The following is a 24038-nucleotide window of genomic DNA, read 5'->3' as shown; positions in this document are numbered from 1 at the left end:
TCTAAAAAATAGTGAAAAAATATGTTCAAAGTCATCCAAAAATTTTGATGCCCATACTGGGGCCCCGTAAGAGAGAACTGATAGAACTAGCGAATGAAAAAGTTTCAATGCCACCTTAACTGAACAAACCTTTGTCTTTGTCAATATCGGCCAGGAACTCTTAACCGCTGCTTTGACCTTTGTCAAAAATATACTTTTTGTAGCGCCAAATGAACCAAAGCTAGAGAATTGAACCCCCAAATACGTATAATTTGACACTACTTCCAGCTTTTCGTTCCTGTAGAACCAGCGCTCGTGTTTTGTCAAACGTCCACCGCATCTACAAACCATAATCTTTGTCTTGCTTATATTAATTGACAGACGAAAGTCCAAGCAGAAGGTATTCAGAATATCAATTTTCCTTTGCAAGTTCACGGGGGAATCCTCAAGTATGACTAGATCATCAGCAAACAGTAATGTATGAACGGGTATGTCTTTATCGAGTTGAATAGGGGCGATAGTCGAATCATTTAGGTGGTCAATAATGTACAATGAAAACAAATTTGGACTCCACGTTTCTCCCTGTAAAAGACCCTTCTGGACAAACCATATTCGGTTCTCATGAGTAATTTATAAATATATTTAATTAAGTTCACAAAGCAGGTACTCAAACCGAACTTCAAAAGCACATAAACTAAGACAACATGATTTAAAACTACCAAAAGCATTTTCGAAATCTACAAAAATTAAAAACAAACGACCACAAGGTTTCGAAAGTTTCTCCTGGATCAAATGATTGAGAACGAAAATTTCATCGGTACAACTATATTTTTTCTAAAGCCTACCTGTTCTTCGGGCAAAATATTTTCCTGGGTAAAATAGAAATCGATACGACTGAAGCAAAGATGTTTGTCAGTGAATGCAGTATATATTGTTTAAATTTTGGGCCCGTAAAATCATGAGGCATTAGACAAATGCCATACTTGCCCCTGAGTAAATCGGGACCTGCTCTTAATGAAAATAATAAAATGCAAAACGATTTTGGCGCTCCCCAGAATTTTCTGTAACGAGCTGCCATTGATATAATAATCACATAATTACCGCAAATTACTGTATTTTATTTATATAGACTACAGCATATATATAACTTGCTTTCCTCGTGCGTCAGTATCAAAGAAGCCCTGAAAAACCCCCCGTAAAACCCGGGGTTTTTTGCAATCCCCCTGATTATTGGCCAATGGTATTCATTGCTATTTCTCCCAGAACCGTCAGTGATGTCTCGGGGGTACCCAGTTCGAGAAACACTGGTCTTGCTTATGTTGTGCTTTTTTTTTTCGTTTTTTTTAACCCTTGAAACAAATTAGTGTTTATATTTGAACGTTTTCACTGCTAGGTACGTAACAACTTTGTCGTGCTTCACTAAGCGTGCTTTGTAACATTGTGATACTTTACCCGTATATTATGTACGTGGTATAACCTGGTCTTTCACGTAGCAGCATGATGGACGCGTTAGTCGAGTTCGAGTTCCAGCAGTAATCAGGGTGATGTTAATTAAGTAGGGTGGGGTGAAGCTTTTACTCTCACCCTCTCTGTACATGCAAGAACTGGAACTGAGTTTGCGGGGGGGGGGGGTGCCTGATCAGGTTCCTTAAAGTAATTGGATGTTCGACCACCGATTCAATTTTACGGCTCATTTCGCTCGTCCACATTTAACTCTTCCCCCCCCCCCACCATCTTCGTTATCCATCGACCCTCCACTGTGGATCCTTGAGAATGAATGAATCCAGCTGATTACCGATCGGATACTCGTGCAAGTCATATATATATATATTAGGCAACAGTGCGTGCTATATTTGGATACGAGGCATTCCGATAGTGATGTGCATAGCTGCCATGTCTCCCGAATTTCTACACTATTTCCCGAACTCACAAAAAATTCTTATATCTCCCAAATTTTCACATTAATTGCGAAAAATTCCCTACTTTTCAAGAAAAAAAAAAAGTTATTCCCAAAGAATTTACAAGGAAATAAATCGTTAACTCTGTTTTCTTTTTTCTTATGTCACATGCATAATGTTAGTTGTTACTATAGCCACTGGAAAAATCCATTCTGACTCATCATCGCCATTAATGCGCAGTGTTATCGCTAGAGCCAATAACCGTTTTCCACGCCATTTTTTTTTAACGATTAGTTGTCACTTTGAGCAGAAATGTTTTTCTTCCTCGATGGGGCCGCTAGGGTGTGAGGGAACGTACCCAAAACCCGTCCCCCACCCCAAAATTCACCTTCCTCTAGGCCTAATTTACGTATACAGAGCTGCTATCTTGTGAGAGTGCCAGGAAACTCTTCAGAGCCATATTCAGTTGACTACTTGCAATGACGCAGCCCTCTTCATTTTATTTTTCTAAAACAGTTTCTAAATATACAAATACAAGGCCACAACAGACAAAATACCCAACGAGGTGGGGCTTTTGTTACAATGTGAAACCAACTTTGAACAGTTAGTATATTTACGCCTTACGGTAAGTTTTTCATTAGTTAGCGATTGATAACTATAGATCGCTTATGGAATATTCTGTTGCATAGTCGTGTAGCTGTAGTCATTTAGTCAGGAGCAGTCACAATTTTTGATATAGCTGAATTCCTAAATCCGTCCCCTCTGAGTATCTGAAATTTGTCTCAGAGATAGATTTAGGATAATGATGTGGGGAGACCGGGGCTTTTGATCACACGGGTAGGTTGTCCACTGTCCATAATGGTACAGTTTGTGCATCTAGTGAAGGGGATTCTTATTCTTAGTATTCATCTGCACTGTCGTAAATTTTAGATTGAATTTCCTGAATTTAATATTTCGTCGTCTCGGTTTTTGTTTCATTTCAATGGCATGAAATTAACCTTGTTTGGGATGACCACATGTCCCGCTTTAAGAGGTATGTTCCGTTTGTAGGCTTGATGCCGATGTTTTTTTTTTAGATCACGATTGGAATTCTTGGTTATATTGCTTAAGATTGTAGAGGAAAAAATTCTTACTTTGTTCACAAAAAAAAACCGTTTATTTGGTTAAGGATTTTTTTGCACTGGAATTGGTATCTTCACAAAAGTTTCTAATTTTCCAGGGTTGGCAGCTTAGACGTGGTTTCCTTGGTTTTTCATCGTACATTCCAGTAGGCATTATATTTCACTAACCCCACCCTAAGTCGTAAGGGCTAGCTTGCTTCCAGAAAGGAATGAAAATGACAAACAGCTAAAATAAGATAAAATATATTTTATGAACTCAATTCTTTTTTGCCGCAGCAATAAATGCTGATGTTAATGTCTTTTAGTGTGTTCTAATCATTCTTTTTTCTCCCTTGTGTATGTGTGCACAATTGTAGATTTTTGCAAATTTCCCAAGGTTCACATTTTTAGATGATGTACAATGTTTCGGTTGTAATCGGGTGGTTAGTCATGAAGCCGTATCGGTTTTCTTATGGTGAATCCCGATCGGAGCCTCTCATTGCAGGAAGAAGCACGTGGCGAGGAAACGCAGTCATTGCAAGGGTGTGAATACTCTCGAGAGATTTTTTTTAGTCATCTCGGGGTCTCATCCTTCCCACACGCACACGTGTTCTCAGCAGTTGACAAGCATTCTCATTCAACACTCGTGAACGTGCCCTTGTGTTCATTGCGGAGTAGGAAGCAGTCGCCATGTGGCGCTTTTCCCATAACATCCCTGCCCAAGTAATTTTCGAGTTTACTTTTCTTTGTCAACCCTTTCAAAATGTGTTCTCTCTCTCTTATTTAAAGATTCCTGAACAGTGTAACGTGCCACTTAGGGAGGGTAAAATTATATTGAAAATAATTTGAGATATTGATTCTCAACTGTTGTGCCGCGGCACACGTTATTGTACCCGAAAAAATAGCAATTCCCTGCAATGAAATCATTCAGAATGATAGAGGAAAAACAATGGTTTTCTTTGTTTTCAACAATCTGCGCGCCATTGTACTGCTGTCGGGAAAACATTACTGTTGTTTTTTTACCTTACAATGGCTGCCATTATTATTATTTTTTGTATTTGTTCGCTTCACTTATACGTAATCTCTATGGTATATAACGAAGCAGAGGAATTATATAAAAACTTTCGCCGGCGAGGAAACTGTAATTGCCTCCGGGGGTTACCGGCGCGTAACACAAAATGCAAGAACGATATTATGGACCGGATGCTCCTATTGTTATAACTATTATTATTGTTTTGTTCTCTTCGGATTTTTCCACTTTGGCACGTCGTAAAGTCTTTTTCTCGTGCGGCTCTTCGTGTAGATTCACGTTGATTCGGAAAATCGAAGTCTGATTCCGCTCTGAGATGAATGCATCCTTGAAGTCATTCATTTTCCAGTGCTACGACTTCTTCCTTATACAGTGGAACTTCGATAATTGGCACGTGGTTAATTCGGATTTTAGGAATTCCTCTTCAGTTTTAATTTGAACATTGAATTCAGCAGGACTGTTTAATGCGAACTTTTTTCCTGATGTTTTGGATAATTCGGACATTGATTCAGATATATCGTATGCAAAATGTCTCTTTTCTCAGAATTCCTGGTGAATTCTCTTGACTTTCAGTCGTCTTTTCTTCAGACAGACGTCTTCAGACGTTTCTTTTTCCCGTGGCTTACTGATCTTTTCCATCATATAATATGTAGCCAATAACCATCATATAATATGTAGCACCTTTTTGTTGCGGCTTCAAGCAAGAAGAAATATTTCGTTACCAGTTCTGAACTCACACATTGGCTTTCGTCTTCCCGTGGGCTGCTGGAGTTCTACCAGATCTTGCATCACTTCATTAGCAACTGCCAATGGCAGATGCATATGCTACTATACGTACTCAGGAAATACGAAAGTGTGTGTGAGAGGTAATCAGTTTCTCTGCAGACAGAATTGTTAAAACCTAGAGGGTTGTAATCTCAGTCACTTACTTGTCTGGTGAAAATGTTTTGGAGATTCATGTCTTTTTTTTTTTTTAAGCATCATTGTCCATTTATTTTGAAATATCAATGCAGCTTAGCAACATTTGTCATCATTTCCAAACGAGATTCATACCCTTGTTCAACTCTATAAAAGAAAAATTGTGGTTGACTTTTACGGATGCGGTTAAAAATTAAAAAATAGTCACATTGAATATTCTCATGAAAAAGACGAAAACGAAAGTAAAAAAATAACAAAATATGTATTTCAATTATTTGCAGAAACTATAAACATGTTAGAAAAAAATTCGGCTGTTGAAGCTCGAAAATCGCATCTTTCATTCTCTAACTCAGTGTTTCTCAACCACCGGGCCATGAGTGGTTCAATATTTCATTTTTGCCCATTTATTTTCCATTAATCTTGTGTATGACCGGGCCTTCCACTCACAAAAAAGAAATCAACCGGGCCGCGGGCTTCCAGAGAATGAGAACCACTGCTCTAAATCAACCTGAAGATTTTGTCAATGTTTGAGAGTATCCAGAAGAAAACAAATGGAAATTACAAATTTACAAATGAAATTGTGTTCGTGGTCGTATACGTTTTGTGCAAACACTAATTGCTGCAACAATGAGGAAATTGGCATAGTAAGTGATAGCATTCGATACATTTCTATTTAATTATTAAGAGTTGTTGCGGCAGTCTGGCTATCTTATATGGAGGAAATGGATAATTCGATCTTTTTTGCTGTCCCCTTGAACTTCAAATTTTCCAAGTTCGACTATATGCATTTTTTTTAATCCCCGCTAAAATGCTCACCGAAAAAGGTATTCAATCTGGGAGAACTCTAGACAAGATTGGTATGAACCTATTTTGTTTAGGATTTGATTCCAGTTGCAGTTAATTTCAAGACAACACATGGTTGTCTTGAAGTTTAATGACTTTGTTCGAATAGAACACGTTTGATGTTGAAAAAGTAATTGTGGCATCGGGACGGGGCGTACATTTTTTTTCCCTCAAATATGTTAATTAATGCGAAATTTTTCCGACTGATAGCGCTACAGATATTTTCTGGCGGATTGGTTTGTTTCACACTATTTTGTGGCCATCCACAATACTTCGAAGCAGCGCTTCTCAACTTTTCGGAATCCAGTGAGATATCTGAAATAATTCGTCGGACCACTAATTTATGGGGGTTTAATTATTGAAACCCCTGATGTTACTAATATTCCCTCAAGTTCTAAAAAAAACGCCGCATTTTACTGTCAGTGCAGCGATCGCCAAAACGTCTCACCAGGTTCGAGGGTTTCGATTTCAAATGTTTTTAGAGCGGAGTACTAGACTCGAAAGGAGTCTTCTATTGCTAAAACACTGAATCGAATCGCCAATAGAAAAATAACACTATTGAAGAAAGAAAAATTTTTAGGAAAACACAGTGTGCACATTTTTTTTTAAATACTTTTGGATGCCCGTATTTGACTTACGAGCCCCGTTGGCTCACACGTATAACGATGTCATTTAAGGTAGCCATCAGTATGGAATTTGGCATGAAATGTGACTGATCGCAGTCACTATATCATTGGTTTTCTGTGGTTTTCGAACATGCGAGCCGGTCTTCTATGTGAAAAAGTCTCTCCTTAGTCACATTCCGCACATTCAGATAGCGCTTCTTGCCTTCAAGCTATCTGCGATCCCCGCTCAACACATCAGGATATTCGTAGGATTCGACAGCTACTTTGCTCCCATCATTCGATTCGTATAATATAGGTTAAAGCTCACTCAGGAATTGCAGGTAATGAGATGGCTGATCGTCTGGCCAAGGATGCCACTAGTTCGACCACAGAGGAACAACACTTACTGCCACGCAGCCACCAATTAAAGAGTGAGCTGTTGAGAAAGTGGCAAGCACAGTGGGATCATAACGTCCAAAAAGACGCTAGAATTCAACGGCATGTTCGCTGGCATCCTTTCATTTGGTCGCGCGAAAAGATTATTATGGTTACAGAGCATGGTCCGTTACCAGTATATTTAGAACGTTTTAAAAAGTCCAACAATGACAAGTGTCTTTGTGGTCAAGTCGTGACATTACAGCATTATCTGTGTTCCTGCCCGCACACTAAACGGTTCCATTTCGGCCACATTCCGAATAATGGAAAGCTTTGCTGGAAGCGACGCGTACTACAGAGCCCAATCAACTTCGGCCGACTTCGCCAGCTGATCCAATTCCTGGACAAAAATCTTCGTCATATCCACACCAAATGGGTTGGCACGAAGCGTAAACGAGGTGCTGATGACGATTATGTACCAGCTAGGTGCTTTCGCCCGGACCCTACTAGAATATACGATATGCGGCCTCGTCGCTGAAACTCATCTACTGAGAGCCAAACGACGTTGCGCCTATCGACATTTTGTACTGACGAATGTCTAATCAACTTGTAAATTGAGATTATATTCCAGAGACAATCAATCTTAATTAGTCTTGGCGATACTACGATTATTCAAATCAACTCTTTACTTATAAGATGAGCGTGATCGGGCGGTTATACCTTTCGGAGTTCTTTAATTTCTTCCCCCGTATATTATGATACGTCCATTGACGAACATTGATTATATGTGAATTTATATGTGCAATCTATATGTAATATTTGTATTTATTATTCTGAAGATATTTAATAAAATTTCCAAACACACCCATCCTCCAGGAACGCTTCGATATCTCAATGACATGGGAAGCGGGGGTGTGTTTGGTTTTCAAAGGCCAAAAGACCTTTAACATAATGCTTACATAACATGAAAATTCAATAATTTTTCATCCTTTCAAAATATGGGCGATCGATGGCACCAGCAAGAACACGAAACAAGCACAACTCTGTCGACATAAATACGTTAGGGCCATGCATATAGATACACGTTCCGACGTGTACCGATTTGTTAGAAATTTCTCAGGAATATGTACAAGATACATGTTCGGTTGAGTAGTAGTGGTAGTCATTATAGTTTGCAATTTTTGCAATATTTTTAGTATGTAGAGATGATTTTATTTATTTTTTTTTTTGCTGAATCACACATTAGTACGGAAACTTTGTTACAAATAATTAGAATCAAATTTTTAAGTCTGCGTACGGACCACCTATTCCATCTTCGTAGACCAGTGAAGTCCGTGGTATTGTAACATACCAACTCAATAATGTCTAATGAAAGTCAATCATGAGGATAGAACGACCACTATGCGACAAAAATGATCAAAGAAGCAACAGAAATGTGAAAATTTACGATGATAAATTGATTTCACCAAGAAACCAATTACGTGCTTGCATCAATAATACGCCACAAAAATGTCCGCGTGCCACAATTACGTTGAGTTTTGAAATATTCACCGCATTTTTCATCACTGGAATAGGCTTTTAGGAGAGTAAAAAAATAGCCTCTCTCATATTCAAAAAGGTACTTACGTGCTCGGCTTATTCCCCTTCCGTATTTGAATTATCTGTGTTGTACTGATATATCTTTCTTCCCATCAAAGAAAGAACCGTAATGAGACTCGGCAGACAGTGGTTTTCAAGAATAAAGCCCGTAATGAAAGACGCGGGCGTGACTTGGTGGAATTTCGACCATTGTCATAAATGATGAGGCTTATGGCCTTTCAAATCATTATTTCCCCCTTTTTTCTTTCACGTTTCCGCTTGAATGCCGAAAATTTTAATTTACACATTTGTATGAGGACGAGAGAATGGGAAAATATTTTGCAATTTGAAGTAATAGCATGTTTCTGCTATGGATCGATTGTTTCGTTTAAAATATATAAAGAAATAACTTAATAATTGTGAGTGTGTATGTGTCATTTATCCCCCCTACACTTGTCTGAGTGTTGTTATTAGCCGCACCGTTATCATTGATGACACGTACTTATGTGTGTTATACATGTAGAAAGAGAGGGGCCTTGCGGCTAATGCTGGCTTTCCATCTTCCTTTAAAATGTCCTGGCTGTCGATCCTAATTATAATCCAATAATCGAACCTCGCGGCAGGAAATTCCGCCAACAGAGAAAGAGGGAGAGATGAGTCTCTCTCTTGGCTGAACTGGAAGTGATTCTGTCCCTATTGGAACTGTTATTCAGTGAATAAACTTTTCAAACGGACGATGATGGTAATCCAGTTAATATGCGCTGCAGAACTTTTTTTGTGTGCATGTTGCTGGCAAGTCGACATTCCTCCTTAAGGAGTTGATACAGACGTACCTGGCTACTGAGAAGAATAATGTAGGGTTTTTTTTTTTGTTCGTTTGACGTACCAATTTTCGTCTCAAAAGCGAGTGTTTGTTCATATCTGGCCAATGTTCGCGTTCGAGTGCCCTTTATAGTTTCCTGATTGCTTAATCAATCCCGATCCACCTAAGTAATCCTCGTTAGTGAGAAGTAAGCGTTTTTTTTTTTCTAGGTGTATTAGACTAAATTACTGTCATTTGTGGCGTTCTCGATAGTAGGTTTTTTGCACGACGTATTGATTTCTAGTATCTGCATTGCCGCTGTGCAATCGTCGTGTAAGAAATGTTCTCTTTGATTCCTCCTGTGTCGTCGTCTTCTAGTGCTTGAGGAATGGATTATCCGACTTGTGTAATCTCCGTTGTAATTGTCTCTAGTGGATTTTTACTTTGAAATTTTTTTAAAGAAAATATATTTTGAAAAACAAAATCGAATAATGGTAGGAATAGATGTGGAAGGTTTTCTGCTCATTCAGGATTGTACTTGGTTCGCTTACTCAACTGCCCTGGCACCTAGAAGTTTTGTGTAACAGAGTAATTCCTTCGAGGGTCTGTCTTTGAGTGTTTTATGAAGTTTCAAAAGCGCTTCAATAATGGTTCGTCTCATGGTCGGGAAACATCGATCGATCATAATTTAATCACGTATGTACTTTGAATGTAGAGATCTCCCTTCGTGTAATAACTATCGACGTCGCATTACCAACAATTTTGTTTACTTTGAATTTTATAAATTTAAGCTGAATTCTGTGGTGTTATTCCGAGAGTGGGCTTATAAATTTCTGAAGAGGTTTGAGAATCTTCGCATATGTGACCATGAACTTTTTCTAAACATGCCTCGGAGATATGGATGGGGAATCTCATTGAAAACGAGCTTCAGTTCGCATATACGCAACACTTTCTTTCATGCATCATTATTCGTTAGAGGTTCCTCGGAGTGGTCGTTTCTCAGTGCTGGTCGGCTGATGTTGGTTTCCAACTTCGAGGCACAAATGCTAACCGATTTTCGACGCTCAAAAGTTTCTACATCGAGCAACAGACCTACAAGGTACTTAATCATTACACAATTTGAAGTATAGATGGCTGCATAAAAAATTCTCACACTGCACTGCATAGGCCCACGCACTCGTACTGTAATAGGTATACACGCGCACACACGGTTTCTACACAACTCGCCCAATAGGGAATTGCCTATGGCGATAGACCGGAGTTTTGCTTGGTTTGGAAGAGGAAGTTCCTCTGAGGATGTCAATGAGATGCATGTGTGGTCGTAGTAGTAGCAGCTTGTGTCAGATGCTTTGTTTAGGGCATGTAGTCTTCGTTCTGTGAATACGTAAATATATACGAACCACGTAATCTTTCGTGGTTCAAATAGGCTTTTTCTTTTACTTTCGAAGCTTGTTAGTCGAACATTTGCTTGCGAGTTGAAGCATTTTTAGCAACAAGTTTTTACTCGTAACATGAGTTATGACAGTCTCGACTTGTCGGTAATCTTATATGCGTATTAAAGGCTGGAAAAAAATTGAAAGGATCGTGCACAACCACGTGTCCACCTACTTAAGAAAAAAACTGGTGACTTTTAATCACGAAAAAAATGCATTCCTACCATTCCTTGTAATTATGTAAAAATGTACGTATCTCTGGCTGAGATTTATACTAGCTCATTGACATTCGTATGTGCAATTTACAGTAATCCTAATACCCACCGCTGTGGTAATCGAGTGATCATAGTGACGGATGCGCATTACGAGGAGCCGGGTTCGAACCTCCACCGTCTCCTCTGTGGTGGTCGGCTGAAGTTGGTTTTCCGTGTTTTCCCAACTTTGAGGCGCGAATGCGAGCCGATCTCCCGTTAAAAAAAGTCTCGCCACAGAGAGCAACAGGCCTACAACGATAAAATCGTCGATCATCGCATTTCACTCATAGTTAGAAAAATTGATGGCAGATGGCAGCCTTACACATAAGAATCGCACAGAAACAAACTTTAAGTCATATTCACAACACCGACACGCACATTCCAACATGTATAAATTCATTAGAGATTCCGCAGAGAAATATGGACGAGGTGCATGTGTGGTTTAGTAGTGGAGTAATCCTAACCCCATTTCCACACACAAATCTATTCGTAAAGTGATGTTTCTATGTTTGCAATGCATCTCTGTAACATAGCACAAATACCTATTTTTTTGGTCTATCCGTCGTATATACCTAAACACAGCAATCTGAAAAACATATGCAAGGAGGTGGGGAAAGTTTCCTCAACGTATACGCGCCTTCTCACGAAAACATAAATAACTAAACCTTCAGTAAATAATAGTCTATCGAGAGCCAGCATTATCATCATCGCGCGTCACCGAATTCAATATTTTGTTGGCACGTCTTCTAAATCGACTTTTTTAGCGCCACCAGAAAATTCACTTATAAGTTGTTATTCGTCTGAAAAAAATAATTTATTAGCTGATTAATAGAATTCCGTCAGATGCTTCATTTTTGTGAAGGGTTTTACTGCATAAAACTTCTGTGTACTACACAAAAAAGGACACCTTAGAGAGAATAAAATAGGCAACTATTTTGAAAATATATTGAAAGTGATTATGAGCGAGATGTGTAAAAAATATCGCTGGAACAGTTTACAAAAATATTGATAATTGAGGAATTTATCATTTTTTAAAGAGAGTTTAACATTGGACTATAGGAAATTTTAAACAAGATTATCGAAAATGTCGTTGTAGAACGATTTATAGTTATATCGGGTATCGTTGTAGCGAGTTTTTACTGCAGTTGATATTTGAATGCTATATGATAATGTTCGTTGTGAACGCCGAAAGTACGGTTTTTGTCAATGATGACGAAAAGCAATCGAAGTGATCTTAGATGAAATGATGTGTCGACCTCGTTCGTAGATTGTCGATGAAGTCTTTCTGAATAATTTCATTAAAAACGTATTATAAATATTGAATAGAAAAAAAAAAAAAACGTGGTGGAACCTCCAGAATCGAGTGACATTCCCACCCGTTCGTCCAAAACTAAGATCCGATGTTTCGAGAATTCCAGCGCATCGTGTCACATACACGCTAGCATGCAACACGAAACACTTTTCGAGTTCCCAGCAATTTTATCTCCTCCTTTTAAGAAAAAAATGGGATTAAGTATATTTTCCGTATTTATCTGATTTCGTCCCCATCCCCCAGAAACAGTGGAATTCGGTTTCTACAAAAAAAAGAAAAAAACATCTCGGAGGGAAACATTGGGTAGAAAAGGGTGGATAATTTTAGTTCCGAAAGAAACCGTTTGTCCGAAGGGGTGAAAAGAAATCCTATTAGCTTCTCGTTTCTTGAGGACTCAAAACCATCTGCTGTATGTGTATCGCTATGTACTTGGGAGGGGAAAAAAATTTATATAAAGAAAAAAAGAGGTTTAACAGAAAAATCCGATTTCTATTTTGTGAGGTTTTTCTTCTTCCTTAACACTAGGGATTAAATCTAATCTCTTCTCGACGGCTATTAAGAAAAAATAATAATAATAAAAGTTTTCTTTTTCCACGTTTTGGGAATCCTTGATGCTTTACTAGGAGGGTTGGTTGGGATTCCTGGTGACGACGGATGTCATAAATGTTGTGTCGGTATCAATTACCGAAATCCTTGAATGATTTTTTTTTTCTTTTCTTTCGCTGCTCCTTGTATGTATATCTGCATGCAGCCTCATTTGCTTGGAGAGTTTGAGAGCATCGCTATTTTCTGTTTTATATTGCTCTGGAAAATGTCTTTTTTAGACATTTGGAAATGGTTTTGAGACGGTTGGGGGTTTGGAAAAAGCTGAGCAAGAGTCCCATTACGTATGTATGCGTTTACATATATATTCGCGTGATTTTGAGTTTTTATTGAATGTTTTTCTCCGAAAATATGATACGTTTTGTTGTTGGGAAAGGGAGACACTGTTGCGTATATATGGGCGTTTTTCTAAAATTAGAGTTGTAGTTTTTTCCAACTTGGGGGGGGGGGGGAGGGGAGGGAGAGGAAATATTTTTTTTGCTCGTATATTCATGGGCAATTTGACGCGATTTCCTCGTGGGCGGAGGAAACTCGTTCCTTTCTCCCCGTGTTTGAGCATTATAACGTATACCGGATAAGATGATGTTTTTTGAATGTTCTTCTCTAATGTCTTTTGAAAAGTCCCATCTTAAAAGGGATATGTATGCGCCTATTTCGTTTTCTGTATAACAGTTAGCTTTGTCATGACGATGGTGATGACGGAGAAGAGTTATTTGTCGTGTGTGTGTTTTTATGGTGTCTTTTCGGAGATGTTTTGGTGAATTGAGATTTTTTTTTTCCGATCATTTGACTTAGTCTCTATCTGGAACTTTCTTCTCGTCGAAACTATCGTTTTCAAATACTTTCGAAGTGGGTTATAGCAATCTTTAAGGGGTCGCGAAGTTTTTTCATTTTTACTAGTTTTAAAATTGTCAGACGCCATCGCGAAATTGTTATTTTATCCTAATATAATTAAGAGGAAAAAAAATAAGCAAAACTCGTACTACCCTTTCCCCCTCCCGGATGTGATGTGATATCCGTAGATCTATACAACAGAGATGGGCAAATCCCAGGCTCCAGGTTTCCATGGCGGCTAAGAAATTAGTATTGGAGCCTAAAATTTTCTACGTGTGGTTACTAAATTGGAATCTGAGGACCATACAGAATTTCTGGAATTCATATCAGCTTATCTATCATTGACGGTGACTATGTCCTGGAAAAGTCAGTCAAAAGTTTTTTGTCACTGGCGTCTTTCTTGGAGAAGGCTCCGAGTTCAATTCCAGAAGGCCCTTCAAAGAAAAAGCAAAGCTTAGAACAGGTATTTTTCACTTTTGTTAAACGGACCCTTTGTGTCAATGAGATGAAAGTCTGTGACACCCCCCCCCTCCCCGCCAATGAAATGAAGGCCATGAATCCACCTTCCGAATAATACAGTGAAACCTCGCTACAACGAACGACACTCGATATAAATAGGAATCCTTCTATAACGTTTTTTTTTTAGAATATTTCGAAACCACTGTAATGATATTTTTTATATTTAACTAAATATCACCCATATATTTTTGAATTCCTCACCAGTGTTTATTCTATCGAGGGTGTTTAATAACATCGATATTCTTGCATTATGTACCCTTCGAAAGTGTTAATGAAGTTGCAGTGAAGCTATTTCATGTGTGGTAAGCAAGTATGTTGTACAAAAAACTACATGTACTTTATGGTTTAAAACAACTAATTGAATTTTGTTAATTGGGTTTTTCACATCCAGTCTCTTCAAAGACCCCTGGTTAAGAACCACTGGTTAAAAGAGATGACTTGCACCTCGCTAGTATACCTGTGGGGAATTTCTAATGAGTCAGTGCATGCCAAAATGTTTTGTGCTGGTTATCAGGAGTATGTCCAGATTTTTTTGTGTAGGGTCTTTTTTTGTGAAGTCAGAAAAACGGACCCAAATTTCGGTTGTATGGAACCCCTCCTATCATTTTGATCATTTTTGTCGCACCACGGTCATTTTCTGCACACGAGGGCTAATTAGACCGTGACCTACAATTTATTGCCGATTCCGAACGGCAGGCTTGTTTTTTTATACTCGTCGAGAGGTTGGTGCGCTAACCCCTCGATGGGGGAACTCCCTGCGGTAGCAATTTTTTGCTGCGGTCAAGTCGCCGTTTTTTTGTTGTACCCCTGTGTCAGGAAAGTTTTCTGACAAGGACGAACCGGGTATCGAACTCGCGACACCTCTAAACATCCTTTGGTACTTTAGGCGAGCATCTTATCGACCTGGGCTACCGCTCCTACCGTTTATGTTTGCGCTAAGGCACCTATGAAGGAAAGTGGACTCGTCGTCCATCTTTGAGAAGAACAGGCTTACCTCTCAAAGTGATGTGTCGGAAATTTTGAAGAGGGGGAAAGAAAGCAGGATTGTAGAACAGCGATTGGCTTAGCGATAGCGGATGAATCAGCCTTGTATTTTCGAGTATTCTGTATTCTTTTGTTTTCGGGTTGTCATAAGTGTACGCCTCTAATTTTAATTACTGTACCCTAAAAAATTTCTTTCGCTTCATCCTTTTTCAGATTATCAAAGAGAGGGTTCGAGCCCCGCTCCAGAGGAGCTCGTTCATCTGGAACACTCACCCTGGTGCCCTGGCGACGTTGCCGCAGTTCTCGGATTCCCTGCGAGACTTTCCGTTCTACCTTCAGAGGCTGGGTGTGGAACCCATGCCCAAGTTCACCGCCGTGATCTACGTCTCGATGGCCTCGTCATCACCTCATCCTCCCCTCCAGAGGCTGCTCAAGACAGTCGCGAAGTCTCACTATGCCGCCAGGGTAAGCAAACCTTCAGCTGATTATCATTCCGTCTTCCTTTATTATCTTTTCCTAGCGATCTGGAGTTGACCATGTTCGTGAGACGACCCGGTGGTGATATTTGATTAGAAAATAGTAATTTTATTTCTTTTTTCCTCCCTCTAGATCGTGGTGGTATGGAACAGCGAGACCATACCGGCATCTTCGGTGAAGTGGCCTTCATCCCCTGTACCCATCAACATCATCCAGGCACAGCACAAGGTTTGTATGACTGATTGTTCAGTTATAGCTGTAGGATTATATTTCAGATGGGGGGTAACGTGCATTTGAATCCAAGGGCAGCTCAAGTCGATATAAGACATCATCTACCTAACGTAGTTTTTTGGCACTGAAACCTTTCAGTCCTATAGTAGGATTTTTCCTGACTACCTGTGTTGCATATACCTGTGGAAGAGAGGTGATGCGGAGGCACAAGCATATCACTGGCTACCATAAAAGTCACAGACATGGACCTGACTTTGATATCAGATATATGTGTATATGTTACTGCCAAAGCCCGGAATCGGCCAGTTCGCTGGTCAACGTCCGAATTTCGCACTTCTCTATACATCGATCCCTAAGATATCGATATTCAGATTTCTTTGATCGTTAGGTTTGCCGTAGCTAACCATAATTAGAAATGGCCATAGTTATCACAAAAAATACGCCAACGGGGTGATGACTGCGAATCGTAACGATCGATATACAGGGTGATTCAGTAAAACATCGCCAAAATGAAAGAGCAATTCAGACATACAAATAACAATCCAAAATCACATATGGACATATGTACGCAAGCACCATACGGAGTCGCTACAGGGAGTTGTTGCGCCGCACACTTTTAAAGCAATTCCTAGCTTGGCAACCATGAAGCAGCAATTTTGACAACATAAATACGTTGGGAGGGGGGGGGGTCACACATAAGTTCCTGGTCACAGAATATTCAGTGCACTAACCTCACGGGAAGAATCCTTTGGAATCGATGTATATATATAAATCGTAAATTCCGGTATAATTTTTCCTTGTCTGTATAAAATGACCAGACCTTAGTCATCGCGTCAAATACCCGAAATTTCAGAAACAGAATTGTAAAAATTTTTATTCCTCTGATTATTTTTAATATTTAATAACTAGGGCTTGTCTGATTAATCGAACCGGTTAATCGCAGTTAAAAAATTTTAGTCGAGTTAATCATAACTTGATCAATCCAATTAAAATTCGCAGAAAAAATTGTAATTTAGCTTGATTTATGTGACGGAACCAGTTTTTGATGGCTTAAATTCCTATACATAATAATTTTTCGGCACAACACTTACTCATACACTTTTCACCTCACATCAAACTCAAATTTCCTTTAACCAAAATTCCAAATTTCCAATTGAAGATCCCAGCTCATAAGGAGCCGTACCCTTTATGTGTGTGTGGAGCAACCAAGGGTTGATGTATAAGGTTCCCATTACCTCCTACAAAATACATTTCAGTCATTCAGACATAGCATTTTAAATGATTGATCATATTTAAAAATATTTGAATCAATGTATTAATTAAAATTAAATTTTTGGGCATTGGGGGATAAAGGTTCATTTAATGAAAATTGGCGATACAGAAATTTCAGTTCTAAATTAAGTTTGATGGGCACATTTCAGAAGACAAAAGACCAGAATTCATTGTCTCTACTGTGAAGAAAAGTTTTCATGTAATCCATATATAAACTGAAGAGCCAAAAAAACTGGTACAGGCATGCGTATGCAAATAAAGAAATATGGAACCAATCAGAGTACGGCGCTGCGGTCGGCAACGCCTATATAACACAACAAGTGTCTGGCATAGTTGTTAGATCGGTTACTGCTGCTACATTGGCAGGTTATCGAGATTTAAGTGAGTTTGAACGTGATGTTATAGTCGGCGCACGAGAGATGGGACATAGCATCTCCGAGGTAGCGATGAAATTTGGATTTTCACGTACGACCATTTCACGAGTGTACCGTGAATATCGGGAATCCGGTAAAAAATTAAATCTGCGACATCGCTGTGGTCGGAAAAAGATCATGCAAGAACGGGACCAACGACGACTGACGAGAATCATTAAACGTGACAGACGTGCAACCCTTCCGCAAATTGCTGCAGATTTCAATGCTGGGCCATCAACAAGTGGCAGCATGCGAACCATTCAACGAAACATCATCGATATAGGCTTTCGGAACCGAAGGCCCGCTCGTGTACCCTTGATGACTGTACGACACAAAGCTTTACGCCTCGCCTGGGGCCGACAACACCGACATTGGACTGTTGAGGACTGAAAACACGTTGCCTGGTCTGACGAGTCTCGGTTCCAATTGCTTCGAACTGATGGACGTGTACGGGTATGGAGACAACCTCATGAATCCATGGACCCTACATGTCATCAGGGGACTGTTCAAGCTGGTGGAGGCTCTGTGATGGTATGGGGCGTGTGCAGTTGGCGTGATATGGGACCCCTGATACGTCTAGATACGACTCTGACAGGGGACACAGGTACGTAAGCATCTCTTGTCTGATCACCTGCACCCATTCATGCCCATTGTACATTCCGACAGATTTGGACAATTTCAGCAGGACAATGCAACACCCCACACGTCCAAAATTGCTACAAAGTGGCTCCAGGAACACTCTTCTGACTTTAGACACTTCCGCTGGCTACCTAAATCCCCAGACATGAACATTATTGAACATATCTGGGATGCCTTGCAACATGCTGTTCAGAAGAGATCTCCACCCCCTCTTACTCCTACGGATTTATGGACAGCCCTGCAGGATTCATGGTATCAATTACCTCCAGCACTACTTCAGACATTGGTCAAGTCCATGCCACGTCGTGTTGCGACACTTCTGCGTGCTCGCGGGGGCCCTACACGTTATTAGGCAGGTGTACCAGTTTTTTTGGCTCTTTGGTGTATTTTTGACATTTTTGTTTTTGCACTTTTTCTTTCGCCCACTTCATTGGGCAGTTTGCCTGTTGTGGCCTTTGTATTAGGGAAGCATCAGCTCCTCTCCTAACAGGTACTATCCAGCAAGATTTTCTAGAAAGACAAGCAACAGTATGAAGATTTCAAGTAGTCTCAAATTCAGTGATTAACCTAAAGTAACTGATTTATATGACAAGATCCAAGCGAAGGAAATCCAAGGTTTGACAAATAACGTGTTCAGCATCTTAAATTGCTTCATGCAGGCAGCCTTGATTTCTTAATTTATTTTTATGTTTATTTAATCCTAACAAATGGGTATATGAAATGAATAAAAAATATTTTTTTTAAGCATCACTTATTACGTAGTTGTAAAAAATGTTCACTTAAAATTTGATTAACGATCAAAAGTTTTTGATTAACCAGTTGAAAATGTGTTAATCGATTCCCTATTAATAACCCAAGTTTTTCCAATGACTAAGTAGCAGGCACCCCAGGTGAGTCAGAATGATGACCTTACTGCAAATGCAAAAAAAAAGTTACTGGCGATTTTACTCAATCTGAAAATAATAGCTTTGATAGTGAATACTACCGGTTGTTTCAAAAATGATGCACCGAATTTTAACCTGTTTAACCCAGCTAACCACAGTTTATGGCATGCACCTTTTTCGAAATTTTCTGTTCTACATTGAACTATTAAAATTGTTTCCAGCTCTGATTTTGTACATAATCTTGTGATTTTTGGTAATTTTTTGTCTCAATCTAAAATTTTTTCTAAAAAAAATCGTGCAGAAATGAGAATTATGATTGCAGTAGAGTTTGATTAATTCATCTCTGGTATAGTGAATGTGTACTTATTTCACAATTAATTTATTTACGTGTTTTTATTTTTGCTAAAAATAATTTCTCAAAGAAAGTTCAATGAGAAAAATGTCTGTTAGACTAAAAACACCTGTTCAGTGCTAAGTCTATAATACACACTAGTATAGCTCAGAGGCGAGTTTATGGTTCTGTCATCTGTGGGCTATACAAATTTTTCCTGCATTCTCCGGTTCTGGTCTGATTTTTTTGGCTACCTTTAATCCAAATTTTCTGTCCATCGGAACTTGCCACCCTGGGACATAGCCCGCTGAATCTCTCCATCCTATAAACATGCCTCTGGTATGTACATGCGTCTATGTTGTTTTAGATTCTTATCAGCAATGTTATTCAAAAAAATAATTTTGAAGAGTAAATTTTGGTCCTCTTTAAAATTATAAGGGTTTTTTTTATCAGCGATGAATAGCTTTATTGAGATAAATAACCTAATATTTACTTGGACTAATTGAGCATTTTCACTCAACAAAATTTGGAGAAGTAAAATTGAATTCTGATGGATGAATGGCACATCTAGATACACATTGGTGAACACTGGCTAGCAGTGATTGAATCATCTTTTTTTCATTATGTTTACTATAGTTTTCAAACAAAAATTAATTTATTGTGATATTGAAATTATTTATTTGCAATGTTCTTGAACTATTTTCTTTTTATTGTTTGTCTTCATGTTAACTTTTTTTTCTGTGGAATTTAACTTTGTTTCTTCTTTGACTTTTCAGACAATCAGTTCACGTTTCTTTCCACATCCATTGATTCAGACTGATGCAGTCCTAAGCCTGGATGAGGATGTCCTCCTCACTACTGAAGAAGTGAGTATTTTATTTCTTTCATCACCTGAAAGTACCTAGAGTTCTAATAAAACTCACTTGAATGTCTGATCTATGTGTTTAAAAAAAATTCTTGATTTGACATTTTCTTTTGGCTTTCTTCATCAATTAGCCGAATCCTTTCTTTTTGATTGTAAAATTTTTAATTTTAGGTAAAAAGCTAAATTTCGGCTCCCTATTTTGTAATTTACTTTTTCACGTACAACTTGCAAGCATATCATTCAATTATACATGTTTATTCTCTGGTCATTTCTGCTTGAATTTATGTGCTCTGTAACATGAATGAAGATTAAAATTTTGTAAACCGATATTGCAGATGGACTTTGCATTCAAAGTTTGGCAGTCTTTTCCCGAGAGAATAGTTGGGTACCCAGCTAGGTCACATTTTTGGGATGACAGTCGCTCCTGCTGGGGTTATACCTCAAAGTGGACCAACGACTATTCCATAATCCTTACTGGAGCAGCTTTCTACCACAGGTGAGTATTTCCATTATAAATGGAGTGGAGGGAAAGTAAACTAGAGATAATTGCATTTCGAGAATTTTTTTTCACTTTGATGCTGCAAATGTCCTAATTTATTAAATAAAAAGCATAAAAATATTTGGAAAATTTAGAGGTTGGTCAAAGTCCTGATGTCTTTCAGAGTTTGGGTTACCTTGCATAACCATATTGAAAATACTGTACTTGGCATTAGAATAGGAATATTGAGGTTCCCTTATAAGGAATGAGTTAAATGAAATATGGGTTTCTTGTAGAAATTAAATGCCTTGATACTTATGTCTTGGAAGAATTTCAAAACCTTTTATAATATTTATGTTGTTCTTTATGTATTTTTTCTTCATTTGAGAGAAAAAAAATGTTATGAAAATGAACAATGGTGTAGATGAGTAGTGAAGCTTTAGGTTTTGTGTAAGTGGCCTCCATCTGTTGAAAATGGATGAAAGTGATTTCTTTTATTTCTTGACTAAAGCCTGGTAGTGTGTCCATCTATATATTTAATTGTCCATTTCCCCAAGAAATTTATCTTTTAAGTATCAATGATTAGACAATGGTGATCTGCGTGCAAAGTAAATCATTGTAATAGACTTCATTTTTAATGAACAGTTTAAAAAATTGTAATAATGAATAATATTTTTATGGCGAGTTTATAATTTCAAGCATTTAAAAAGTATTAACTTAGTTTAAAAAGTATCTCCAAGCAAGCGATTGAACATTGATAGTTGTGTTTTGCATAAGCGTAAGTGCATGCAGAGCACCCATGTTTACGGACTGTAAGCCTTTATTAGTCCGTTATAATGAGAGGTTCTGCTGTATGTAAGCAGTTTACTTGCTTGTGTTTTTTTCCTCCAAAAAATCCAACGGGTGATCATGATATAAAATTTGCTACTGATTTTACCTTGGATGTATGAGAAGCATGATAGCTTTTTCATGGTGGTATTCTGCTGTGATAAGTTGGGAATGCAACCCATGATGCCACTTCCGTAACATAGAGAGGTATGTGCAGGCATATGCATTAATACTGATGGTGAACCACTTCCAAAACTTGCTGTGCATTCACCATGCTTCATCTACGTGAAAGTAAGTCAGTATGGAATAACATTTGATTATGACAAATGGTTTTATTTTCATTACTGAAAACCATGAGCAACGAAAGGGGTACACTGTGCTTCATTGTAAATGCAGTGCGTGGTGCTTTTATAACTTTTCTTTTTGTTTTTATACAAGCTTTGTCAGAAAAATTCCAGGACTGGATTTTTTAAAAAAAAAAAATTACTGAAGTCATGGTATACCAGAACAACTAATGATCTTAGGTCTTGTCCAAGTGGTTTCCCCTTGGTTATTTATGCCCTGCTACTACCTTTTCTGAATGTCTAACAAACAAGCAGATAATGCTTCCTCTGGAATTTCTTTTCCGCACATTTATCGCAGCTGTTTGGATTGCTGGAATATCATCAAGAAAGTTCCCTTTCAGTGGCATTTTCACATGGAGAAAGAAAAAATCATGCTGTGATAGATTAGTGGATCAAGGATGCCATGTTTGGCCAGATATTCGTGAACTGATACAATGGTATAGAGTCCTGAGTTGTCCTGAAATAAGAACCACAGCTGAGAGGTGTACAAATAAGGATGGGACAATGCATCGAATCACCTGCCGCAAACGTTTTAGCACATCAACGTGAAAGTTGTAGTCTATGGTTTGTTTGTGATTCAGGCAAAATATTCATGGTCCACCAAACCTTTCACATAAAAAAAATAGGATCAGTGTTTGTCTTATTTCTTTCCCCAAAAGTTGTTGCTTCACTTTGGGGGGGGGGGGGACTGATAAATGATCTTATCATTCTGCACTTTGTTTGAAGGTCATAAATAATATTTGTTTAATACAAATGCGGATAATGTCTGACATTTTGAAAACAGTTCGCATTGGCTGTTAACATTTCTTGTAACTTACAGCGAAATGTGCCAACATGCCACTTGATGAGTTCACATGAAAACACTTCGAAAGTTCAAACCAAAACACTGTACTCAATCTCAGCATCTTTCTAGATTGGTTATTGCAGTTGAGTTCAGAGGATCTGAATCTATGGTAACTCACAATAGTGGAGCAATGAGCCAGCACCTATTCCTAACTCCACACTTCCAAGATCATACCTACTTGAAGTGTATATCAGGTGACTCCAAAATAACACCCGTTTCTTGTCATCAAAAAGCAAAAATATTTATTGTATGCAAACTTCTCTTGATAAACATAGATAAGCAATACAAAATCAACAAAAAATTGGAAAACTTTGTTATATGTAAAAAAAAATCCTAATATCTGTGCTGTTTTTATAAGCAGCAAGTTTGGCTTTATATAATTATAATGCTACATTGTTCTCGTTACTTTCAAAATTAATTTTTGTGTAATTCTCTCATCAACAGGTATTACCATTTCCTCTACACCCATTACTTGAGCCACACCATTCTGAGGACGGTTGAACAGTCGCAGAATTGCGAGGACATTCTCATGAACTTCCTAGTCAGTCACGTGACCAAGCTCCCCCCAATCAAAGTCACCCAGCGGAAGCAATACAAGGAATCTATGCTCGCAGGCAGCAGGATATTTCCTTCCCCTTGGAACGATCCAGACCATTTCGTACAGCGTCAATCGTGCGTGAACACTTTCTCCAAAGTTTTTGGTTACATGCCTTTAGTGAGGTCGAGTGCAAGGTTCGACCCAGTGCTCTTCAAGGACCCAGTGTCGAATTTGAGGAAGAAATACCGAAAGATGGAATTGACGGGCAGCTAGTGAAGGCATCATCTGTAGGATTTTAACAAATTTGTTTTTTAATTATTAATGAATATTATGAAAACTGAAGTTTCGGGGAGGGGGGAATGTTCATTACACATCTGTTTTCCGTTTTATTGACGGTCCGATTTCTAAAAAAAACCTCATCCTAGATGTGTTCTTTTCTGTTGATGTATGATTGATCGCCAGCGAGAACAATTTCTACTTGTTTGTTTGATTTATTCTTTTGAACGTTTTTGTTTTTTATGTAAAAGTAATATATGAACCAGATTCGCCCTGTATATGAGTGTCTGATTTTTATGTGGCTTTATTTCTTTTCTACAATCCTGCTATGTAAGGCATACTACTTAAACTGCAAGTATGTGGGACAATATATAATGTGAAATATTCTTTTTTTACCTTAATTTCTGCTAATAATCGTGCATGAGCATTTAATAGTAAACTTTTGTCCACACACATGACATATGAAAGCATATATGTCACATTTCTATTACGCTGACACTGACAGAATTTCGATAAATAATGCTCAATAATTAATTAGGAGTTGAACAATA

General features: G+C 38.4%; 1 protein-coding gene across 1 annotated transcript in view; it reads left to right on the top strand.

Annotated features, from left to right (window-relative positions):
- ttv (exostosin glycosyltransferase 1 ttv) overlaps window positions 1-23793 on the top strand; it is a 96279-nt gene extending 72486 nt beyond the window's left edge. Inside the window, exons 4-8 of the mRNA XM_089250452.1 lie at window positions 15281-15532; window positions 15677-15772; window positions 20091-20180; window positions 20515-20675; window positions 23118-23793. Of these exons, the coding sequence (XP_089106578.1) occupies window positions 15281-15532; window positions 15677-15772; window positions 20091-20180; window positions 20515-20675; window positions 23118-23484 (966 nt within the window). The 3' untranslated portion in view covers window positions 23485-23793. The remainder of the gene's footprint in view (window positions 1-15280; window positions 15533-15676; window positions 15773-20090; window positions 20181-20514; window positions 20676-23117) is intronic.
- The last annotated feature ends 245 nt before the right edge of the window (window positions 23794-24038 follow it).

Source organism: Pholcus phalangioides, unplaced genomic scaffold (assembly GCF_987345545.1).
Source record: "Pholcus phalangioides strain wild (caught in Gottingen) unplaced genomic scaffold, Ppha-v1.0 ptg000024l_1, whole genome shotgun sequence".
In the NCBI taxonomy this organism is placed as follows: Eukaryota; Metazoa; Arthropoda; class Arachnida; order Araneae; family Pholcidae; genus Pholcus; species Pholcus phalangioides.
This window is presented reverse-complemented; position numbering and strand designations above follow the sequence as displayed.